Below are 18,983 nucleotides of genomic sequence, written 5' to 3'. Positions count from 1 at the left end.
GGAAAACCGATTCAACACAAAGTTCAAAACCGTTTTTAAGTTCTTGTATATTTAATTTCATAAAGTTCCATTGCTTCAATAAAGTAACTTGAAAAGTCATAAACTCTGTCCTCCTGGAATAAGAACAGCCTTGTCTATTGAAGCAACGCCAAATGATCTTGGTCTGGATGGTTCTCCACAATTTTAACTGCAGAAAGAATTGTAACCTTTTCTTCAACCAGCTTTCACAATTCTTCCCCAATGTCAAAACTCAATGTTTTCTATTAGTACCACTCTTTAGCACTTGCACCTTCCACGCCCTCGCTTATTTTTTTCACCATGTTTCTTCTGGGCAATCACTTATTGCCCTACGGGTCTACTCGCCTGTCTGTGTATTTCTTCAACACCAGAACCGAAAAGAGCTTCAGTGGTAACTTTCAAAGTAGAAACTACAACTGCAAGGACAAGGGCCACGAAAGGACTCATGTAGAGTTACAAGAACTTCAATTATTTATAATTGACAGTGCTGACAAACTAAGCAGACTTGAGGGGTATATGTATGCCCTTGAAGCACGCTATGCGTCTGAGATTTTTATGTCCCTGGCATATTTAAATCCTCTACAATGACCCAAAGCACGCAAATTATGCAAAATAGCGATTTGGATAGCCTACAGAAGATTCCCTCCAGGAATGTGCAGTTGGGGTTGAAGTCCTATGCTGAAGTAGTAAGCTATGGATTGTCAGATCAGAAGATAGATAAAATCGATGAATTAAAGGTAATGGAAAAAGTAGTTAAGCTTAATACAGACAAGATTGCGCTCTCTAGGCGCTCGATCAAACTAATACAATCTGATTGGGATGCAGAGCGCTTGAGCTCTTATACATTGATCCAATCTGGGGCTAATTCCCAATTACAGAATAACTCAGATAGTCCATCTGCCCTTTTGGAAGTGATGGAATTAGAATCAAAAAGGATTTATTTTTGATTGCGCTGATGACCTTTAAGTGGCTTCCACTTCGGGTCAAGATACACCTATTAAACAGTGTATTTCCCGGCGGGAGAAGAATATGCGTGCCAGGGCATTCAAACTAAGCGATTAAACAAACTGATGAAGTCCAGTGAGGCGCAAAACCGAAAAATGTACCACCTACAAAAATAAAAAATCCAGATTCTAATACCAAAGATATCGGTAGCCTATTTGTGGGAGAAGGCGCCTTAGCATTGACACAGATTGATGAAGAGAGAAAAAAGGCACTAGAGTTTGAAGACGCACTTCCAAATTCAAAAGAGGCTGAGGATCATACTAAAAATAGAAATAAAAAAGCCTCACACAAATGGTCTGAAATTAAAAGTAAGAGTGATAAAATCAAAATTGAGGATGGAAATGACGGCGACTCCACCAATGAAACCGCGGCTGGTACAATAAGGAAGCTTAAACCAATGCTGGGGAAAGGAAAGAATAAATCCTGGCCTAACATGATAAACAAAGAAACAATGGATTTAAATAGTTATGAACATGAAGCTGGTACGGAGGGGAACAATAGATATGACTGAAAATGAATGTTTATGAAAAATATGGAGAAGCGGCAGACTCCTTATCAGATGCTATGAAACATAAGGGCAAAGTACAGAATATAAATGAAGAAATAATACAAACAAATAAGAAAAGTAATCTCATAGAAAGCATCAAGGGTAATGACAATAAAGTAGATGGATCTAAGATGGGGATTGGTATTCAGCAATTTTTCACAAAAAAACGTCAAGGCTATTGGAAATCCCCCCATTGCTACTAATGATAATTTGGAAAATTTAGATAGCCCTAAAAATTAACAGTGATTCTAAAGCTAATGCAATGACTGTAAATAACTTTGTTGCAAGGAAGATCTGAGTAAAGGAGTAGAGAATACTGCTATTGCTGTTGAGAATGGTAGTAATTTTCTCCCTAGTGAGGATATTAGAATTTTGGTACAGCAAGCTCTGATTAATCTACTTAAATTTCCTTCGAATTGTGGAGCTCTTCAGCCCCTACAATTTGAGAAGGCGTTTATGAGAGAGAATGAGGGAACTAGTAATAGCCTTGCTCCTCATGAGGAAGAGAATGCAAGGATTTCTATAAATACTCGCTCTTTGCGCAATGACAACAATATCACAAACAAATCAGTGAATGCAGTTTGCAAATTAACGAGAGATGGAACAGGTGACAACAATGCAGAGGATAAATCTGTATATGCAGTTGGTGACCTCATAAGAGAGGGATCTGGTGCAATGAATTCGGGGTGGTCCAAAGATGCAGGAGGAGTACATAAGAACAGGGAGTGGGAGGATGGTTGTATGGACAAGAGAAATGGGGAATTTCGAAGATCCGATGTCGCACAAAGGGAGGCAAGAAATCAGACGGCAACTCACAAAAATTCTACTGAAGAGGGGATGCTGAGGCCGCCTCATTTTATAGATGATTCTAGTGTTACTTTAAATTATATACTTCCTAATGGAAGATCCTATTCCCTTACTCGTGGAAGGATCCTCTCCCTCTTTAATGAGTTTCCCAGTCTATCCCTTATTTCATTTAGGGACATCAAGTTAATTGATTTTATTCACCCTATCAGATTTTATTTTATTAGGATTGTCTTTTATTTGCAAGCTGTTTGAGCTTTTTCTCTCAGAGGGCGAATCATTTAACAGAGTTGGCTATGATTTGCCTAATTATAGCCGAGGCACCTTGAAACCATGGGGAGGTGATTAGAGAGAAATTCCCGGAAACATGTTAAATCCAACTAGTGATAAATGCGAGGAACCCATTAAGCCTGCTGGCTCCTCTACAGAAGCGGAATTGAGATGGCTGGCAATGACCTTAAGAGAGACTAGCTCTAAAATGTAGGGGCTAAAGGAGAACTCTTAGCATCGCATGAGGTCAGCCTGATCTCGTGGATCTCTAGGGGATCATGGTTTTTTAAAAATTCCACTGAATTGTGTAACATACTCAACCTGTAGCTTTGTCTGTAGCTTTGTCTGTATACAAGAAACCTGGGCCACTCACCCGCTTTAGCTGGATGGCTATATGTTTCAGGAACTTGCTACTAAGAAATCAAAAGGCAGACCTTCAGGTGGGCTTTTGATTGCGGTTAGAAATGACCTCCAAGAAAAAATGCTGTAAAAATGTAACATAATTAAAGGGGTCATCGCTGTCCTTTTTGAGTTCAGTAAATCGGAGCTCCCAGTATATCTACCGATTGTCAATATATACTGGTCCCCAGATTCTGATTTGAAAGAAACTATAGGACGCATAGATCTCGTCATCCTTCAGTGTCAAGAACTCTGCTCCGAACTGAATATCATTATTTTGGGTGATCTCAATTCGGAAATTGGAACTAAAGTAGGGAACTGCCCTAGTATGGACACCTCTAACAAGAATAATAAATGGGTGGAAAAGGCGTATACCCACAGGGGTGGTACCATAAAAAGCATCCAGGGTGAGATATGGTTTCAATTTTTTGAAGACTGGGGTTTGTACTGTGTGAATGACTTGTTAAACTCCACCAGTGATTGCCACACCTGGACCAGTGGAAATTCTCACTCAATTATAGATTACGTTTTTGCCACAGAGGGGTTTTTCAACCTCGTCAAAGAATGTATTCTGATTCCTACGCAGAAAGATGATCATAAGATCCTTAAGGTGACCCTTCTTTTGGACCTTATTAATTCCACAGGTGGGCATTTCCCACTTAGGTTGGAAATTAATAAGCCCTGCAATCGTATCACATGGCATAAAGGGAACGTTGAGAAAGTGAACAGTTTTTCTATATGATTTTCAGAATAGTGAATTTTGTAAGAAATTGACCTTATACACATATAACGCCTTTGAACATTATGTTGAAACCGCAGTGAGGGACACGTGTGGAGGTAAGCAATTTAGCATGTCCAGCAGGAACCATCCACAGTCGTACTGTGAAGCAATGAGAGATCTTAAGAAAGGAAGGAACAGGGAATTAAGAGCAATTCGTAATATTTCCCTTCAGAAAGATTCCATTCCTGCTCTAGTCAAACAAATAGAGCAAAACAATTACGTGCAAAACTGTACCAGAACGATGGCGAAGTAATGTTGGCATCTCTAACCGACTTCAGTGCACGCAAGTTCTGGGCTTTGATAAATAGACCAGCAGAATTTCAAACAATAGCTCTAACTCTATCTGTTAGACCAGATGTATGGGAAGGACATTTTGGGCAACTTTATGCTCCTTCTGCTTCGGAGTGGTCAGTTCCTCTGCATATATAATGCTGCCCCTGGAATATTGCTTTTGGGCAGGCGGAGATTAAAAATCTAATCTCCCGTAGCTCCCCTTCCCGTGCCCCAGGTCCTAACATGCTTTCTAATGGAGTACTGAAGGGAAACATTGAACTCTGGTCCAAAATTCTATACATGCTCTTCAAGGACATATTGTCCGTTAGGACTATTCCTGATAGCAGGCATCTCTCCTATGTTGTTCCAATTTACAAGAGGTGCGATAGGGCTTGTCCTTGTAATTACAGGCCCATTGCCCTCTTGGATGCTGAGTCTAAGATCTTTGCCAGCATTATTTTGGCACATATTCAGGAGTGGATGGACTCACACGGCATTCTGTCTGTTTTCCCGTTTGGATTGGTACCGATGCTGGGGCCTTCTGATCTCTATCATGCAAGATAATGCATGGAAATCGGGAAATTTGCCGATATATCTTGCTTCTATTGATCTTACGTCCGCATTTGATCTTGTTGATATAAGTATTTTGTGGTCCAAGTTATACCAGCTTGGGATGCCTTCCCCTCTACTCTCTATACACTAACTTCATGAAAGCACTAGAATTAAAATTTGTTTAAACTCTGCTGGTGTATTATCTAAAGACATCATAGTCTGTAATGGACTCAGACAGGGGTGCATTTTTGCGCCAACTGTCTTTAATCTTTACATCTCAGACGTGGGCATCTCTGGAAACCACGGCTTTTGCTCCACCCAAAGCTGAAGGAAAGAGTGTGCTGGACTGCTTATGCTGATGTCACTTTGTATGATCACACGCCTCTTGGACTGCAACGACATCTTAGTGTATTTAAGCAATATACTGTGTTGAATTCATTGTTAATCAATAATTTTAAAAAAAACTGTAATTGTATGTCCATCTCACTGGAAAAGCCCTATTAAGTTCACTTGGTTTTTGAATCATGAAAAGTTACTTGTGAGAACAGTAATAAGGTACTTGGGCTACCCTGTTTTTGGTGAGAATATAAAGTTACATTTTCGTGAATATCTTGAAAAGAAGGTTGCTCCTCTTATATCTCAGCTGAGAAAAATTGAATATAAGTATGGTAAATACTCAGTTTTCCCTTGTCTTTGACTTTATAGAAACAAGACTATTGCTCAGCTTTGTTATGGACTCTAGTTAGCCCCATTATGGCGCAGAAATGAACTTGCAAAATAAGTCCAGAATCTTAAAAGCTATTTTTAAATGTTTGCCAAAATGTGTTCCACTTTCAGTTCTCCGCTATGAGCTTGGGCTACTGTCTATTAGAAGATTTTCTCTTTATAGAAAGTTGATTACTTGAAAAAATTCCACCTTATATTCAATTATGGGCCATGGCCTCTGTTTCACTGTATTTTCATGATATGGAGGCGGAAGTGCATGAAGTTCTGGACAGATTGGGAACTCCTTACGAACTCCTTATATCCAATCCTTTGAAAGTTAAGAACCTGTTACAACATTTTGATTGGACTCAGACTGTGGAAGACGTATCCAAATATAAATTGTATAAACATCTTGTGTTGCCCTCCAGTAAAAAATTGGAACTACTGAACCATATATTTTGAATTTTCCAGATAGGATTTGGAGACAGGATTTCATGCGCTTCCGGTTTAATGTGATGAATACTGGTGAAATTATTGATATTAGAGAGGGCAATAGTCGCAATTTTTTCATATGCAGATACTGTAAGCAAGCAGAAGTTCCAGAAACATTGAAGCATATCCTAACTGAATGTGATGGTTTAAGAATGGAACGTATGAATGGTTTTAGCCAATTTGTCCCCAATACAGCAAATGTGGATCTTGAAATCTTCTGGCTTGAGATGCTTCATGGCAAGAGACTGGAATTGCAGTTGGCAGTAGTACGTTTTCTAAGGGATACCTGCAAATTGCAAGTGCAGGCTGAGTTAACATGACTTCAAAGTATACATTTTGTATTTGTAGCTTTTTTTTAGTGTTTACACGTGCACGTTTTTATGACTTATTACCATAACATTTTGTGAAGGTTACAAAAAAATAGTCGTTGTTGGTGTCAAAATGTTTTAGCCTTCGGGGAACAGACCATTCACATTGGACCATGTCAGGAGTTTTCTACAAACGATCAGGACTTTTCTATAACAAACAATGATCAGCTCCCTCTGCATAACTTTTTCCAGAAGGGCAGCCTGTTTGCCACCTTATTTCCCTGTCTACATCAACAACCAAACAGTGACATGTATAAGGTTTTACTTTGCCTCTCTCATAGCTTTGCCAATGTGTGTTTGTATCAACCACATCTGTAAATCTCCCAAAGCATGAGTAACAAACTTCAGAACCTCTGGGCCTTGTGCTGTTCCCCTTTGGCCTTAGTTGTTATATTGATATTGCCTGTTCCAACTCTTTTGCTCGAGTATTGGTTGTGACTTCCAGAGTTCAAAGAGGTGTCCCCACCAGGTAGCAGTTTTCAAGACCTTTAAGTTTACAACATGCCACTTGCAATGGTTTTTGACAGTTTGGCATCCATATAGCTTGTCTGCACATCTTTCTCTCGTACACTAGTTAAATGTTCTACGTGGCACACACGGAGAGCACCGGAACGCCCTAGAGTCCTGCTTGCTTCAGACTCACCGGGAAAGTCACGCCTGTGTTTGCAGAACCTCAATAATCGTGGCTACTCGCGACCAGGCGCCAGACCTCTTGGGTCGCCTTAGCTTCTGCCATGGCAGATTAGAGCCGCATTCATCTCTGAGGGTCCCTGGTGCACTCCAGCCAACGGGACCGTCTCAGCTGCTCTCACCACTTCTGCCTGTCTCTGTACAACGTCCTATCTAGGTTGAAGCGTTCTTCTTTCACGCTTTCCGCTGCGCAACCTCTGCAAGGGGGAGAGCCCAGACCCTCTCGGGACCCACAGTGGTCCAGCAGTCTACTTGCTTTGGCCCCTCCTCAAACCGCAACTGTTTGCTTAACATATACTGCTTCTGCTTCTCGGACTTCTTTGATTTCTCTACAGCTTACACCTGAGGGGGCCATTTAAGCCTCTCGTTCTCCCTCTGGTGAGGATCACTTTGGTTATTTAGCTGACCACTACTTTTTCTCTGCATCCCTCTTCCTGGTCTCGGTACTGAGGGAATTCTGGGACATGAAGTCCCAAATAAAAAAATGTGTTTTCTTAACCGATTTCTTTCTTACTTTTTTCTCTTTTCAACAACCCTTTACTAAGGGAACATTAGGCGAATCAGTCATCATACTAGTTTGTAAAGAGGAATTATATGTCTAATCTTAACATTCACAACCTTCTCTTACACTTTTGAGAATTAGGGGAATCTTAAATTGTCGGAGTGCCCTGACTTTGAGAAAGATGTCTGTTTTATTCATAGAGGGTTTCTGACTATTTCCACCCACCCTAAGATGGTGTACTCGTGCAACAGAAGGGTTATAGTGGCAGCAAGCTATTATATATTGTGGGAATGTTAAAATGTCTGCTTTAAAAGAAGGCATATACCATGTCTCATCCCCTGGATTCCTCATACTTCCCTGAGCCTTTTCTCCTCCCAGGTGATGATCGTGCAGAGCACCACCCCTAAGGTCAGGATCAGGAAGTGTCTGCCTTTCCCTGGCCGCCTGGGAGGAGACGTTTGGCAGGGAGTCCGTGAGGAGCCATTTGATTCATCTCATTAAATAGAGGGACGTATCAGAGTTTAAGGGGAGAGTAGTGAAATAGTTAGCCAGATGTCTGGGCGTCCTAGATGAATTTGAGTAATGTGGCATGCATCTGGCATGGAGGCAATGGGGATGATGTGCTATAATTGGGAACCCAACTGAAAGCATCAGTCGTGGTAAAATAAAATCTGGGAGTACTCGTGGACATCAAACTTTTACTGGGATCAAAAGTATATTTGTAAATGTTGTAATTGATTGCCCATAATATGCCTGTACTTTCTGTAATATGTAAGTTTAGCGCCCAGTTGCCTAAGGGCTTGGTGCGCTCTATAAATAAACAAAACTAAACTACACTGTAGCAAAGAGATCCTCCCTTTTGAATGGATTGTGTTCTCCAACGTATTCCTCCTCTTTGGCATGTAATGTCCAGCTTCGGCTGCTTCGGAAAACTTTTTTGGCAGAGGGCGCCCTGTGTCGTTGGCGTCGAGTCAATGTCCCTCGAAAGCCTCCATCGAATGTGACATCGGAGGTTATACATAGCACGCACATCGCCTTTTGGCCTCGGTTCCGTTTTTCCACAAACATGTTTGCTTCGTGAGTAACTCGGCGCACCTCGTACTTGTAAAAGTATATTTCTGTTTTTTTTTCGAATGCTCGCGATGTCATCGTCATCTACACCGTCAACGCCTCGGTCCGGTTTAAAGAAATGTAAAGGCTCCGGATCAAAGATGTCCATAACCGACCTGCATCGAATCTGCCTGTGTTGTCTCGGAGAGGGCCACGATACGGCTGCGGGTTCCAAGTGTAAGTCCATGACGGGAAAGGCCGTGAGGGAATGAAAAGGGAAGCTCCAGGTAGGAAATGTTTCCAAACCCCCTATGTCCCGAACTGCTAGGCCTTTGACCGATGAGTCGAGAGACGACTCTCCTTCGAGGAAGACGGTCAAGCGTTCTAGGTCTAGGAGTGGTTCCGGCCACTCATCTTCATAGAGGTTGAGCAGGAGGCACCGTCGGTCACCTTCACAGACGTCTTCGTTGGACGGTTCCCCAGTGAGGATGGCATGCACGTCCAAAAAGTCTACACCTGCAGAATGGGAAGTTTTCCATGTAGTAATGCTGGAAGTCTTTGAGAAACGGGATCGTACTCCGACCGAGCCTTCTACGGAAGCCGGGAAGGAGAGATCTTGGCCGAAAACTCAGGACGCCTCGAGCCCAGGTAAACGGCGCGATCCCCATTGAGAGTCCTCGAGGCCTCGATTGAATAAGAAATCGAAGGATCACTCGACGTGAAGAGAGCGGTCGTCGACGCCTCCAAAGGTCTCAACGCCGTTGGCGCCTACGACGCCCATCGGGTCCTCGACCCCTATTAGGCAGTTGAGGCCCTCGACGCCGGTGTCGACATCAAAGCCAAAATTGTCGAAGCCAGCTGTGCCATTTTTGCCAGCTCAGTCATTGGTGCCTAGTATTCCTCTGAAAAAGGCACTGGCTAAGACAAAGTTGACGACTTTGAGACTTTCAAAGCCTCTGGGTTCTACACCACAGAAGATGAACACTCCTCTCCCGAAAAAGGATTTTTTTAAGTCTCTGACTTTCATCTTTGAGGAGGAAGAGCATTCGGATGAGGAGGATGCCCTTTTGGACTTCAGTACGGTACACCAAATGTGCCTGAGTGCCTTATCTCAGAGGAGAGTAAAATGCAAGATCTTTGTGACAATTTTCACAATGCTAGTGGCATTGACACCTCTCCTGAGTTGAGTTCGAAAGGCCAGAACCAGGGGAGCATGCAGACTCCTCATATAGACAACTCATGTCTAATGTTGTTTAATATTTCGGTTGGTCTAGATCTCCAGAACCTTATGATCAAGAGGATCTAACTGACAATCTGGACAAGGGTCTGCCTACTGATCCAGTCTTGCCTTTCCATGTGGCACTTCAAAAAAGGGTGGCCAGGAATCTGGAGACTCCGGAAACTCAGAAACTAATCCGGCAGTTGACAAAAATCTCACAAAGAAATACCGCCCCTGCAGTAGCGACCCCGGCTACACCCCACTCCCGAGAGTCTGGTAGTCCAAGCAGCTATGTCTACCTCAAAACAGGCAGCGTACCCTACCATCCCTCCTGGTGGGGACAATAAGCGTGTATATGGATGAGCGAGAAAGGTGTTTTGTGCAGGGAGTATGGCATTAAAAGATGCCAATTCCACTTGTGCCCTTGCAACATTTTCGTACACTCTGTGGGAGTGCATTTCTATGGCAGCAGAGCATATTCCCAAAGGGGAGGAAAGGGACGGATTCCTGGCTATAGTTAAGAACGGCAAGGAAGCCATGTGTAAGTCCCTTCAATCTGGATTAGATTCTGCAGATAGCCACAGCAGGTGCATGACTACCAGCACTGTGAAATGCGCAGATTTGCGTGGTTGCGGAAGTCGGGTTTTGCACCTAATGTGCAGGCTAGACTTCTCAACAAGCCTTTTGCCGGGTCTCATCTTTTTGGCAACAAGGCTGACTAAGGCCTTGAGAAGTTGCAGACCCCGAAGTCGACAGCCAAGTCTTTGGGCGCTGTTGGGCAATCTCAGCCTTTTCGTGCTAGCGGACAACCTTGGAGGGGTAGATCTTTTCACTACTACTCCTCATTTGGAAGGGCGACAGGAATGGCCAGTCAAAGAGGCCAAGAAAATGTCCTCATGGTGGACGAGGTAGCGGTGCTAAGCCAGCTCAAACATCAGCCTCTGTATCATCGGCCGCTGCAACAGCCGCTTCAAAACTACTCTGAGGACTTGAGTCACAGCTCGCCAGTCGGGGGCAGGCTGTCTCAGCATCTGGAAGAATGGCGAGGCATTACTTCCGATGTTTGGGCTCTGGAAACAATAGCCCACGGTTACTGCCTTCCTTTTCTAAAGAAGCCCCAGAACAATCCACCAGGGAAACTCTTTGAAGATTCCGGATCTGCTCCTTGTGCAGGGAATTTTAACCCTGCTAGAGAAAGGCGCTATAGAACCGGTGCCTGTAGCGGAGAGGAACAAGGGTTGGTATTCCCCATATTTTTTGATTTCCTAAAAGGACAGAGGAATGAGACCCATCTTGTACTTGAGATGCTTGAACAAGTTCCTCAGGAAAGACCAATTCAAGATGGTCACTCTTTCTCAGATCCCTCAGGTCCTCCAACCCCAGGATTGGTTGGTGTCATTGGACCTTCATGATGCTTATTTTCATGTGCCAATCCATTTCAAGCACAGGAAATACCCGAGGTACACAGTTGGCGGCTCACACTTTCAGTTTCAAGTCCTGCCATTCAGGGTGACCTCTGCCCCGAGGGTTTTCACCAAATTGATGGCGGTGGTGGCAGCAGGTCTTTGGGGGGGGGGGGCGCAGGCAGGCAATCACGTCTACTCCTACCTAGACGATTGGCTGAGCAGGGCACGTTCTCCCGAACAAGCATTGTATCATCTCAATGTTACCTGCCACTTTCTTCAGACTGGGCCTCTCCCTGAATAACAAGAAGTCCCATATGACAACTTCCCAAAAGCTCCAATACATCGGAGCTGTGTTAGATTCATCTTTGGGAAAGAGCTTACCACCCGAGTTGATGGCTGGTGACGGCCTCATGGCATCCTGCGTTGTTCTGTTGCCGGAGGCCCGCCTGAGAATGAGATGCTTTCAATGGGCTCCAAGAACACAATGGTCCCAATTCTCAGGAAGGATGTCAGACCGACTTCAGATTCCAACCAGAGTCTCATGGGATCTTCTGTGGTTGGCCTGCGAGGAGAATATTCTGAAGGGAGAACCCTTTTGGCAACCATGGCCGGAGATAACGGTAGAGACTGACGCCTCACTCACGGGGTAGGGGAGCTCACGCCAACAATCTGACCATCAGCAGTCGTTGGTCTCAATCGAAGTCCAAATTAAACATCAATCTTTTGGCGCTGGGAACAATCAGACTAGCACTGAAGGCTTTCCTGCCCTCAGTACGAGGAAAGAATGTCCTGATAATGACATACAACACTGTGGCCATGCACTACCTCAACAAGAGGTGGTGTAGGGTCACTACCTTTGTGCAGAGAAGCAAAGCAGCTATGGTACTGGACTATTCAAGAAGGAATCTTCCTGTCGGCGGTTCACCTGGCCGGAGAGGAGAACACTGCAGCGGATGCTCTGAACAGGCAGAGCATAGTCTCCCATGAGTGGGAACTAGCTCAGGAAGTCCTTCAGGAGATCTTTGCCCTTTGGGGAACCCCTTCAGTGGATCTGTTCACGACCAACCAAAAATGCGAGCAGTACTGCTCAAGGGAATTTCCACCAAGAGGAGCTTTAGTAGAAGCATTCGTGGTGGACTGGAAGTTCCCACTACTGTATGCGTTTTCTCCAGTCCCCGTCATTCCTCATGTAATCGGGAGGTTGCGAAGGTTTGGGAAATGCATGATCCTAATTGCCCCTGATTGCCCCTGATTGGGCCAGGAGAACATTGTATCCATACCTTCTGGGCATGTCCATCTGTCCTCCTATGCGTCTTCCACAAAGAGAGGATCTTCTGTCGCAAGAGGGAGGCCGGGTTCGCCATCCAGAGGTCAAGAGCTCAACCTTCACGCTTGGTTTCTGAAAGGCTAAGATATGAGGATTGGGACCTCCCAGATGACGTAATGGAGTTGTTGCTTTTGGCCTGAAGGCCAGAAAAAACATCTCTGTGCCGTTGGAATAAGTTTTTTGACTGGTGCAGAGAAAAGAATTTTGCTCCTTTTCAGTGTAAAACTCCAGATGTTTTATCCTTTTTGCTTTCATTAGCACATAAAAGCCTTCGGGTTGTCACCATTAAGGGCTACTTGGCAGCGCCATCAATCTTTAAACACTCATCAAAGGAATGCTCCTATTTCAAGATCCCACTGGTGACTCAGTTTCTAAAAGGTCTCACTAATGTGTTCCCTCCATCTCCTTTTCAGGTTCCGGTTTGGGACCTCAACCTGGTTTTAAAATTTCTGATGTGTGCCCCATTTGAACCTTTGCACACCTGTCCGTTAAGGTTTTTAACCTTTTAGGACAATACTATTGGTTGCTATAACATCAGCACGTAGAGTGAGCGTGTTGCAGGCACTTTCTTCCAAGCCACCCTTTACCATATTCCACAAGGACAGGGTTGTGTTAAGGCTAAAACCCTCCTTCTTGCCTAAGGTAGTGTCAGACTTCCATTTAAGTCATAAAATCGTGCTACCGGCTTTCCTGGTAAGGAAGAGGAAAGGCTCCATAGGCTATACCTTAGGAGAGCGTAATCTCCAGGATGCCAAAATTGAGTGGACGACCAGCTCATTGTAGGGTACACAGGACACAAACTAGGACAGGCTGTTACCAAACCGACCTTGTCTAGATGGATCATTCTAGCCATATCTGAATTCTACAGACTGGCAGACAAAGACCCTCCTAATAGTTTATGTGGTCATTTCACCAGGGGTATGGCTAAATCGACAGCCCTTCAAAGGTGTGTCCCTATTAAGAACATATGTGATGCAGCAACGTGGTCCTCAGTACACACGTTTACAGAGAATTATTCTTTTGGTTGCTTCCCATGCTCAGGATGTCTTTTGGTAAGGCAGTACCTTATTCTGCCCTTTAAAATTCAGAATATATAAATTCTACACCCTCCTCCAATCATGGATAGTGCTTTGGGAGTCTGTCAAAGATGAGGAATACGTTGAAGGACACAATCCATTCGAAGAGCAAGTTACTTAACCCTGGCAACGGTCTTTCGACTGCATGTCCTCCCAACCTATTCCTCATAGCCCTCCCAACCTACCCCTCTGTAGAATTTTCCATGTTATAGCTTTTGTTCCAACAAGCGGAGTACTGTCATGCCCGTATTTATGGGCACTGGTGTTGCACGAGTAGGGGAAAAACAGATCTGAGGCAAACGGGTGCTGTGCGTGCTATATATAACCTCCGAAGACCTCGCCCTCGACGGAGGCCTTTGAGGGACATTGACTCGACGCCATCGACACAGGGTGCCCTCTGCCAAAAAAGTTTTCCGAAGCTGGACATTACATGTCAAAGATGAGGAATAGGTTGGAGAAACATCCAGTCGAAAGAACGACTTGTTCATCTCCTTCCCACACAGCATCCCCACAATCATCTCCCTAGTATTAGTAAGAATCAACTATGCAAACTACCTCTACATTGGAATGCCAGAACTGCTCACTAAGAAACTCAATGAATCCAAAACACTGGAGCAAGGATACTTCTGAGGCTAAACAGAAGAGATTGCATCTTACCAACCCGTAGAAGTATACATCGTCTCCCAGTAAATCATTGCACGGACAAGGAGCTGAATTCCTCCAGGCCAACATCAACCGCTACCAACCAGGAAGAAACCTAAGATCAAGCAACGACATCCAAATCGAAATGAAACGATATGAAAAAAGCCAAATTCGGAGGAACCACATTCTCACGTCTAATCGCCAATCTATGGAACACGATTTCAAATGAAAAAAGAATAGAGCACCTCACCTTCAGAAACTGCTATTCAACTCCTAATGATGAACATAAAACAGGCACTGCAAGCGATACCAAGGTGGACCCAAGACAACCCAATAACAGCAGAAACTACGGAACCAACAATGAAACGAAATCGGCACACCAAATACTAACCCTCCCGTTCATGACGCCTCTACAGCATACCCCAAACTTAGCTCACACGATCTAATGATTCAGCCTAATTACACAATCCACACATCCACCAGAAAACTAACTGCAGCAAACATCCAGACCACTGGACGTTACCCATCCGGACACAATAACCCCAGTGCGCACAATCCAAACATACCTAGAGAGCAGACTAGCACAAGACACCAGATCCTCCTTTTTCTACAAGCACCAACAGAAAAACACAGCCTCTATCCTATTGCCTCTTCCCTCACTAATCTACCCAACCAACTTTCTTGCAGAACCACAAGAGCACCTGGAGACCATACCAATGGTAATGGTAATGGTGCACGGCATAAGACAACTTAACATAATCTAACATAAACTTTTATAGAGAGATCCTGTGGCAGAATTCAGTGCTTGAAGGAGTGAAGGGGCAAGCCCAAGTGGATGCTAGATTAGTCTAGATGACTGGTGACAAGGGTGGAAATCAAGTTTTGGGTGAATTTATGGGTATGTGGGGGGCGCGATTAATCATTGTGGTTGCTGGGGGTGGGAGTGGATGAGGGAATAGATGAGTAATAAATAAATGGTGGACCTGGAAGAAAGGTTGGAGCATCTGAAGCAGGGAGGTAGATCAATATTGTTTTGGAGGCATTGTGCGCTATAGTCGCTCATTGATGACTGGCAGAGAGATGAACGGGATAATAGTTGGGATTGAAGGTGATGATTTTGATGTCATTGGAAATGGTCTGATACAAGAAGCAGAAATAGATCCGTTTTAGAGGGGTGACTTGGAAAGTGAAGAGGAGTGGCCCAAGAAGAACTTTGTGGGATTCCTATGATGGGAGGGGAGGGGGGGTGAAGAGGGTGCTGAAGTTGGTGTCGGAATTCCCCTGGGTGGAAAGACCATTTGATAAGAGGTCTTCGTAAGTGTTGGTCTTGTATTCTAATGTGCGAGGAGAGATCAATGGTCAAAGACTGCAGGTAGATCAGGGAGAATGGGACTCGAGGAGAATCTTCAATGGTGCCTGGAAGTGATGATGCTGGTATGTCTGTGCTGTTTTCATGGTGTCCAGTGTATGAATAGCTTGGCAAGGGTTGCACATGTCAAGGGTCTGCTGGTAGTCTGTGATTTTGATTTTTGGAATAACTGCTATGGAGAGACAGGCCAAAGTTCATAGGGTTGTGTGACAAGGGCAGTACCCAGCCATTATCAAGAGGGGTTGAGGGGAGGGCCTAACAAGGAGAAATCCAGTGCCAGTCCAACCCCATAAGAGGACCGTGGCAGATGAGGGCCCCAACTCTTGTCACCCCCCCATATGACAACTTGTATCTGTGCTGCAACAAATTGCATCACCCCATGCCTATTACCCAAAATGCTGGCAGCGTTTTCTCATTTCAGAAACCCAACAAATCAGGAAGGCAAACGCCCACGAGGCAGAGCGTAATTGGCGCTCAATAGAGAGACTTCTGAACTCTCTAGTGGAGAAAGGAACCCACAGAGAAAGATCTGGTTTCCACATAAGATGACCTATGTTAGCAATATTGCGTCCGTGCCATTGGGAGAGCAGGAACAGAGACCAGATTTGGAGCTCCTATGCGGCGTCCCCGAAGCCATGCACTGCATGCCAACCTTGGGGGCGCTGGAGGATTTCCAGCCAAGCCCCCTAGACCACCAATGACTGGAAGTAGTAGTGGCTGCTCCAGCGGACTGTACTTCACTCAAAGGGTACTGCACCTCTGTCCTCTAACACAGACATGAACCCTGTGCAGCGCAGTCTACCATTCCCGGGGCCTGTGCAGCGAAAAGGGGTAGGGCTTAAGCGACATTTTAAAAACTTTCTGCAAGGATCCCTCCCTAGAAGGGCGAGTAGGCCAGATGGAATAGGCAGGTGGTTGAAGGACTGAACCGAGAACTGTGAAGGTCTGGGTTGTTGGGGGTGAGATCAGAGGAGATGGATGGCAGACCAAGAAACTAGCAGGTGGAGGGGGGAGGCTGGAGTAGTGGAGCAGGCAATTTTTGAAGTGGGTGAGGAATTGGTTGGTGAGAGCAAGTGGTACTGTGTGAGTGTGCATGCAAGAGTGGTAAGCGTGTTTAGAAGAGGAACTGTACAGAGTGAATTAAGTGATTGTGTTAGTGAAAGGAGGGTGTTTGAGTAGAAGGTGGGGTGGAGAAGTAGTGCGGAGCTGGAGAGTAGTAAGACCAAAGGGGTGTAGCAAGGCTTAGTGAGAGATATCCAAGGGATTGAAGGAGACCTAGGATATGAGGAGGTGGGTGCAGTTCAGGTTAGAGTCTTAAGAGGAGAACATCAGAGGGGGAGAGGAGCATATAGAGTGTATGAAGGGCACAATCCAAGACTGTGGGGGGGTGAGGGGTATCAATACTCTGTACCTACTAACCTAGGGAGAAGGGACACTTAGGCTAGGGAGGATTGATGTTTTCTAGATGAGACCGAGAAGGACCTGAGAAACTAAATAAAATCTCTTGAACTGTCTTTATTACTGTGTACCACAGATGGCTTGTGAAATACTCTTATCTTCGGTAAAGGGGTAGGCAGTCTGACCCTGCAGATCTAGAATATCAGAACAGTACATGCATTCATATATAGTGAACACCTATACTGTACTGGTCGGCCCCTTAATTGGTTATTTCATTATGTTGCTCAAATAGGTACTGGATCTCCCAAGAAGTGCCCCTACTATACCAAGGCATTTAGAAATGAATACCCTGGGTATAGGCACTGATGTCTGCATTTTTGTGCTGGATTCTCTGGAGGGCAAATGCACAGTTATTGAATTACAAGAATGCACTATAAGGCTCCCTGTTTTCCGTTTTTACTGATTTTTTACACACAAATACAGATGGAAATGTTTTTTTTCCTTTCTGCATTGATTTTCAAATTGAAATGCATGTGTCTTGGTTAGGTCTTTCAGTTGTCATGCACGCTTTGCAGGCCTGTTGCTGTGCAGAGTAAAATAACAAAGGTTAATTTTAGTTCATCCAAATGATGCGTTTTAATTCCTGTAAATGTAGAAAAATACAAATACTAGTTGCAACTTATTTGTTTAGATAGCTAAAAATAAACGTGGATAAGTACAGAAAGAAATTACCAAAAAATAAACAACGGAAACGGTGCAAAAATATATGCTGTGAACCTGTTTTATTAGCAACAAATGTAGCAGTCTCTTACCATGGGTCAAACATCTGGCATTCTGGCAAGATAGAGCTCACCAACATCTGGGAAAATCCAGGAAGAGGAACTTTACTTTTGACAAATATCTAAAGCTACATTTTGCTTGCAGTCTCTAAATGAAATTATGACGGTTATTCTCCGTTTTGGCTCCAGATTGAAACAGTGGATCTTGGCTGTTTTGATCATATGCCGACGATGTGCAGAGGTGGAAAAAACATTCCATTTAGTTTTTATTTTGCTGCCCCTCGTAAATCTCTAGACGTTTTTATTTGAAGACTGGACTTATTAAACATGAAGTCAAATCTGTGAGGCTGAACAGCTGTTTTAAACCTCAAGGTATGCCAATGTAACTTTTAGCGGACAAGTATTTAAGCATGGTGCCTCATAAGAGGGCTTCTTTGGCGCAAAGCAATTCTGGTTGCAGAATAGTAACGCTACTCACTATTTGGTGAAACTGAGGAATTGCACAAAATATAGGAGAAGGCAGTTTTATTTGTCTTAATTGCACAATATTCTTTTGTTTTGCCTGTGGTTTAGGCACTAGCCTCATTCGCTCCACAAGTAATTTATTGATTTCATAAACGTGTCCGATTTGTAAGTATATTCTTTTTTTTTTTAAGTGTCTGTTTTATTCTGTAAAGAGAATTTTAAAAAATGTGCTTATAACTGTAGCTGATATGTCATTTAGAACGCGCCTGTACACAAGTGTTTCTCGCAATGAGTACTGAGTTGGATAGACATATGTTTGTAACTGCTCTCTACTTCTGTTTTGGCTCTAGATTATCCTTACTGTCTTGCAAGCAAGGAGCTGAAGTCCATCATCCGATCACTGTTGGCAAAATGCTCTGATGCACTGGAACTCTTCCTTGATCACTGTATTTTCACTATGTTGCAGGAACTGGACAAACCCTCTGGTAAGGACCTAGTTAAGATCTTGCTGTATGCCAAAGTAGGGTACGTTTTAACTACAGTGGCATATGCCATAAAGTTATTGTTAGGGTATTTATTGTGTGGGCCTAGCTTGGGGATGCAGCAGAGCGCTTTACAATCGTAGGGGAGGGGGCGGGGGGAGAACCCAGCGAAGGAAGCAGAGAAAAAAGGATTGGAGAGCCAACAGTGGAGGGTGGGCAGCATGGGGGGTAGAAGACCGCAGGGAGCCGATAAGAGTCTCAAGTACGGTGGGGAGTGTAGTGTGTGGACCTAGGTGTTAAGGAGGAGCCATTCCTTGAAGAGGAAGGTGAGTTTTTTCCTGAACTGTAGAAGTGATGGGGCAAG

The 18,983-nt window shown here is 44.2% G+C and overlaps 1 protein-coding gene across 1 annotated transcript in view; it reads left to right on the top strand.

Moving 5' to 3' along the window:
* TMEM214 (transmembrane protein 214) overlaps positions 1-18,983 on the top strand; it is a 656,291-nt gene that overhangs the window by 130,618 nt on the left and 506,690 nt on the right. The window contains exon 4 of the mRNA XM_069605536.1: positions 18,488-18,622. Within this exon, the coding sequence (XP_069461637.1) occupies positions 18,488-18,622 (135 nt within the window). The remainder of the gene's footprint in view (positions 1-18,487; positions 18,623-18,983) is intronic.

The sequence above is a fragment of the Ambystoma mexicanum genome, chromosome 4p (genome assembly GCF_040938575.1).
Source record: "Ambystoma mexicanum isolate Mex_15411 chromosome 4p, UKY_AmexF1_1, whole genome shotgun sequence".
In the NCBI taxonomy this organism is placed as follows: Eukaryota; Metazoa; Chordata; class Amphibia; order Caudata; family Ambystomatidae; genus Ambystoma; species Ambystoma mexicanum.
The sequence above is the reverse complement of the archived record's forward strand: the minus strand, read 5'-3'. Positions and strand labels throughout refer to the sequence as shown.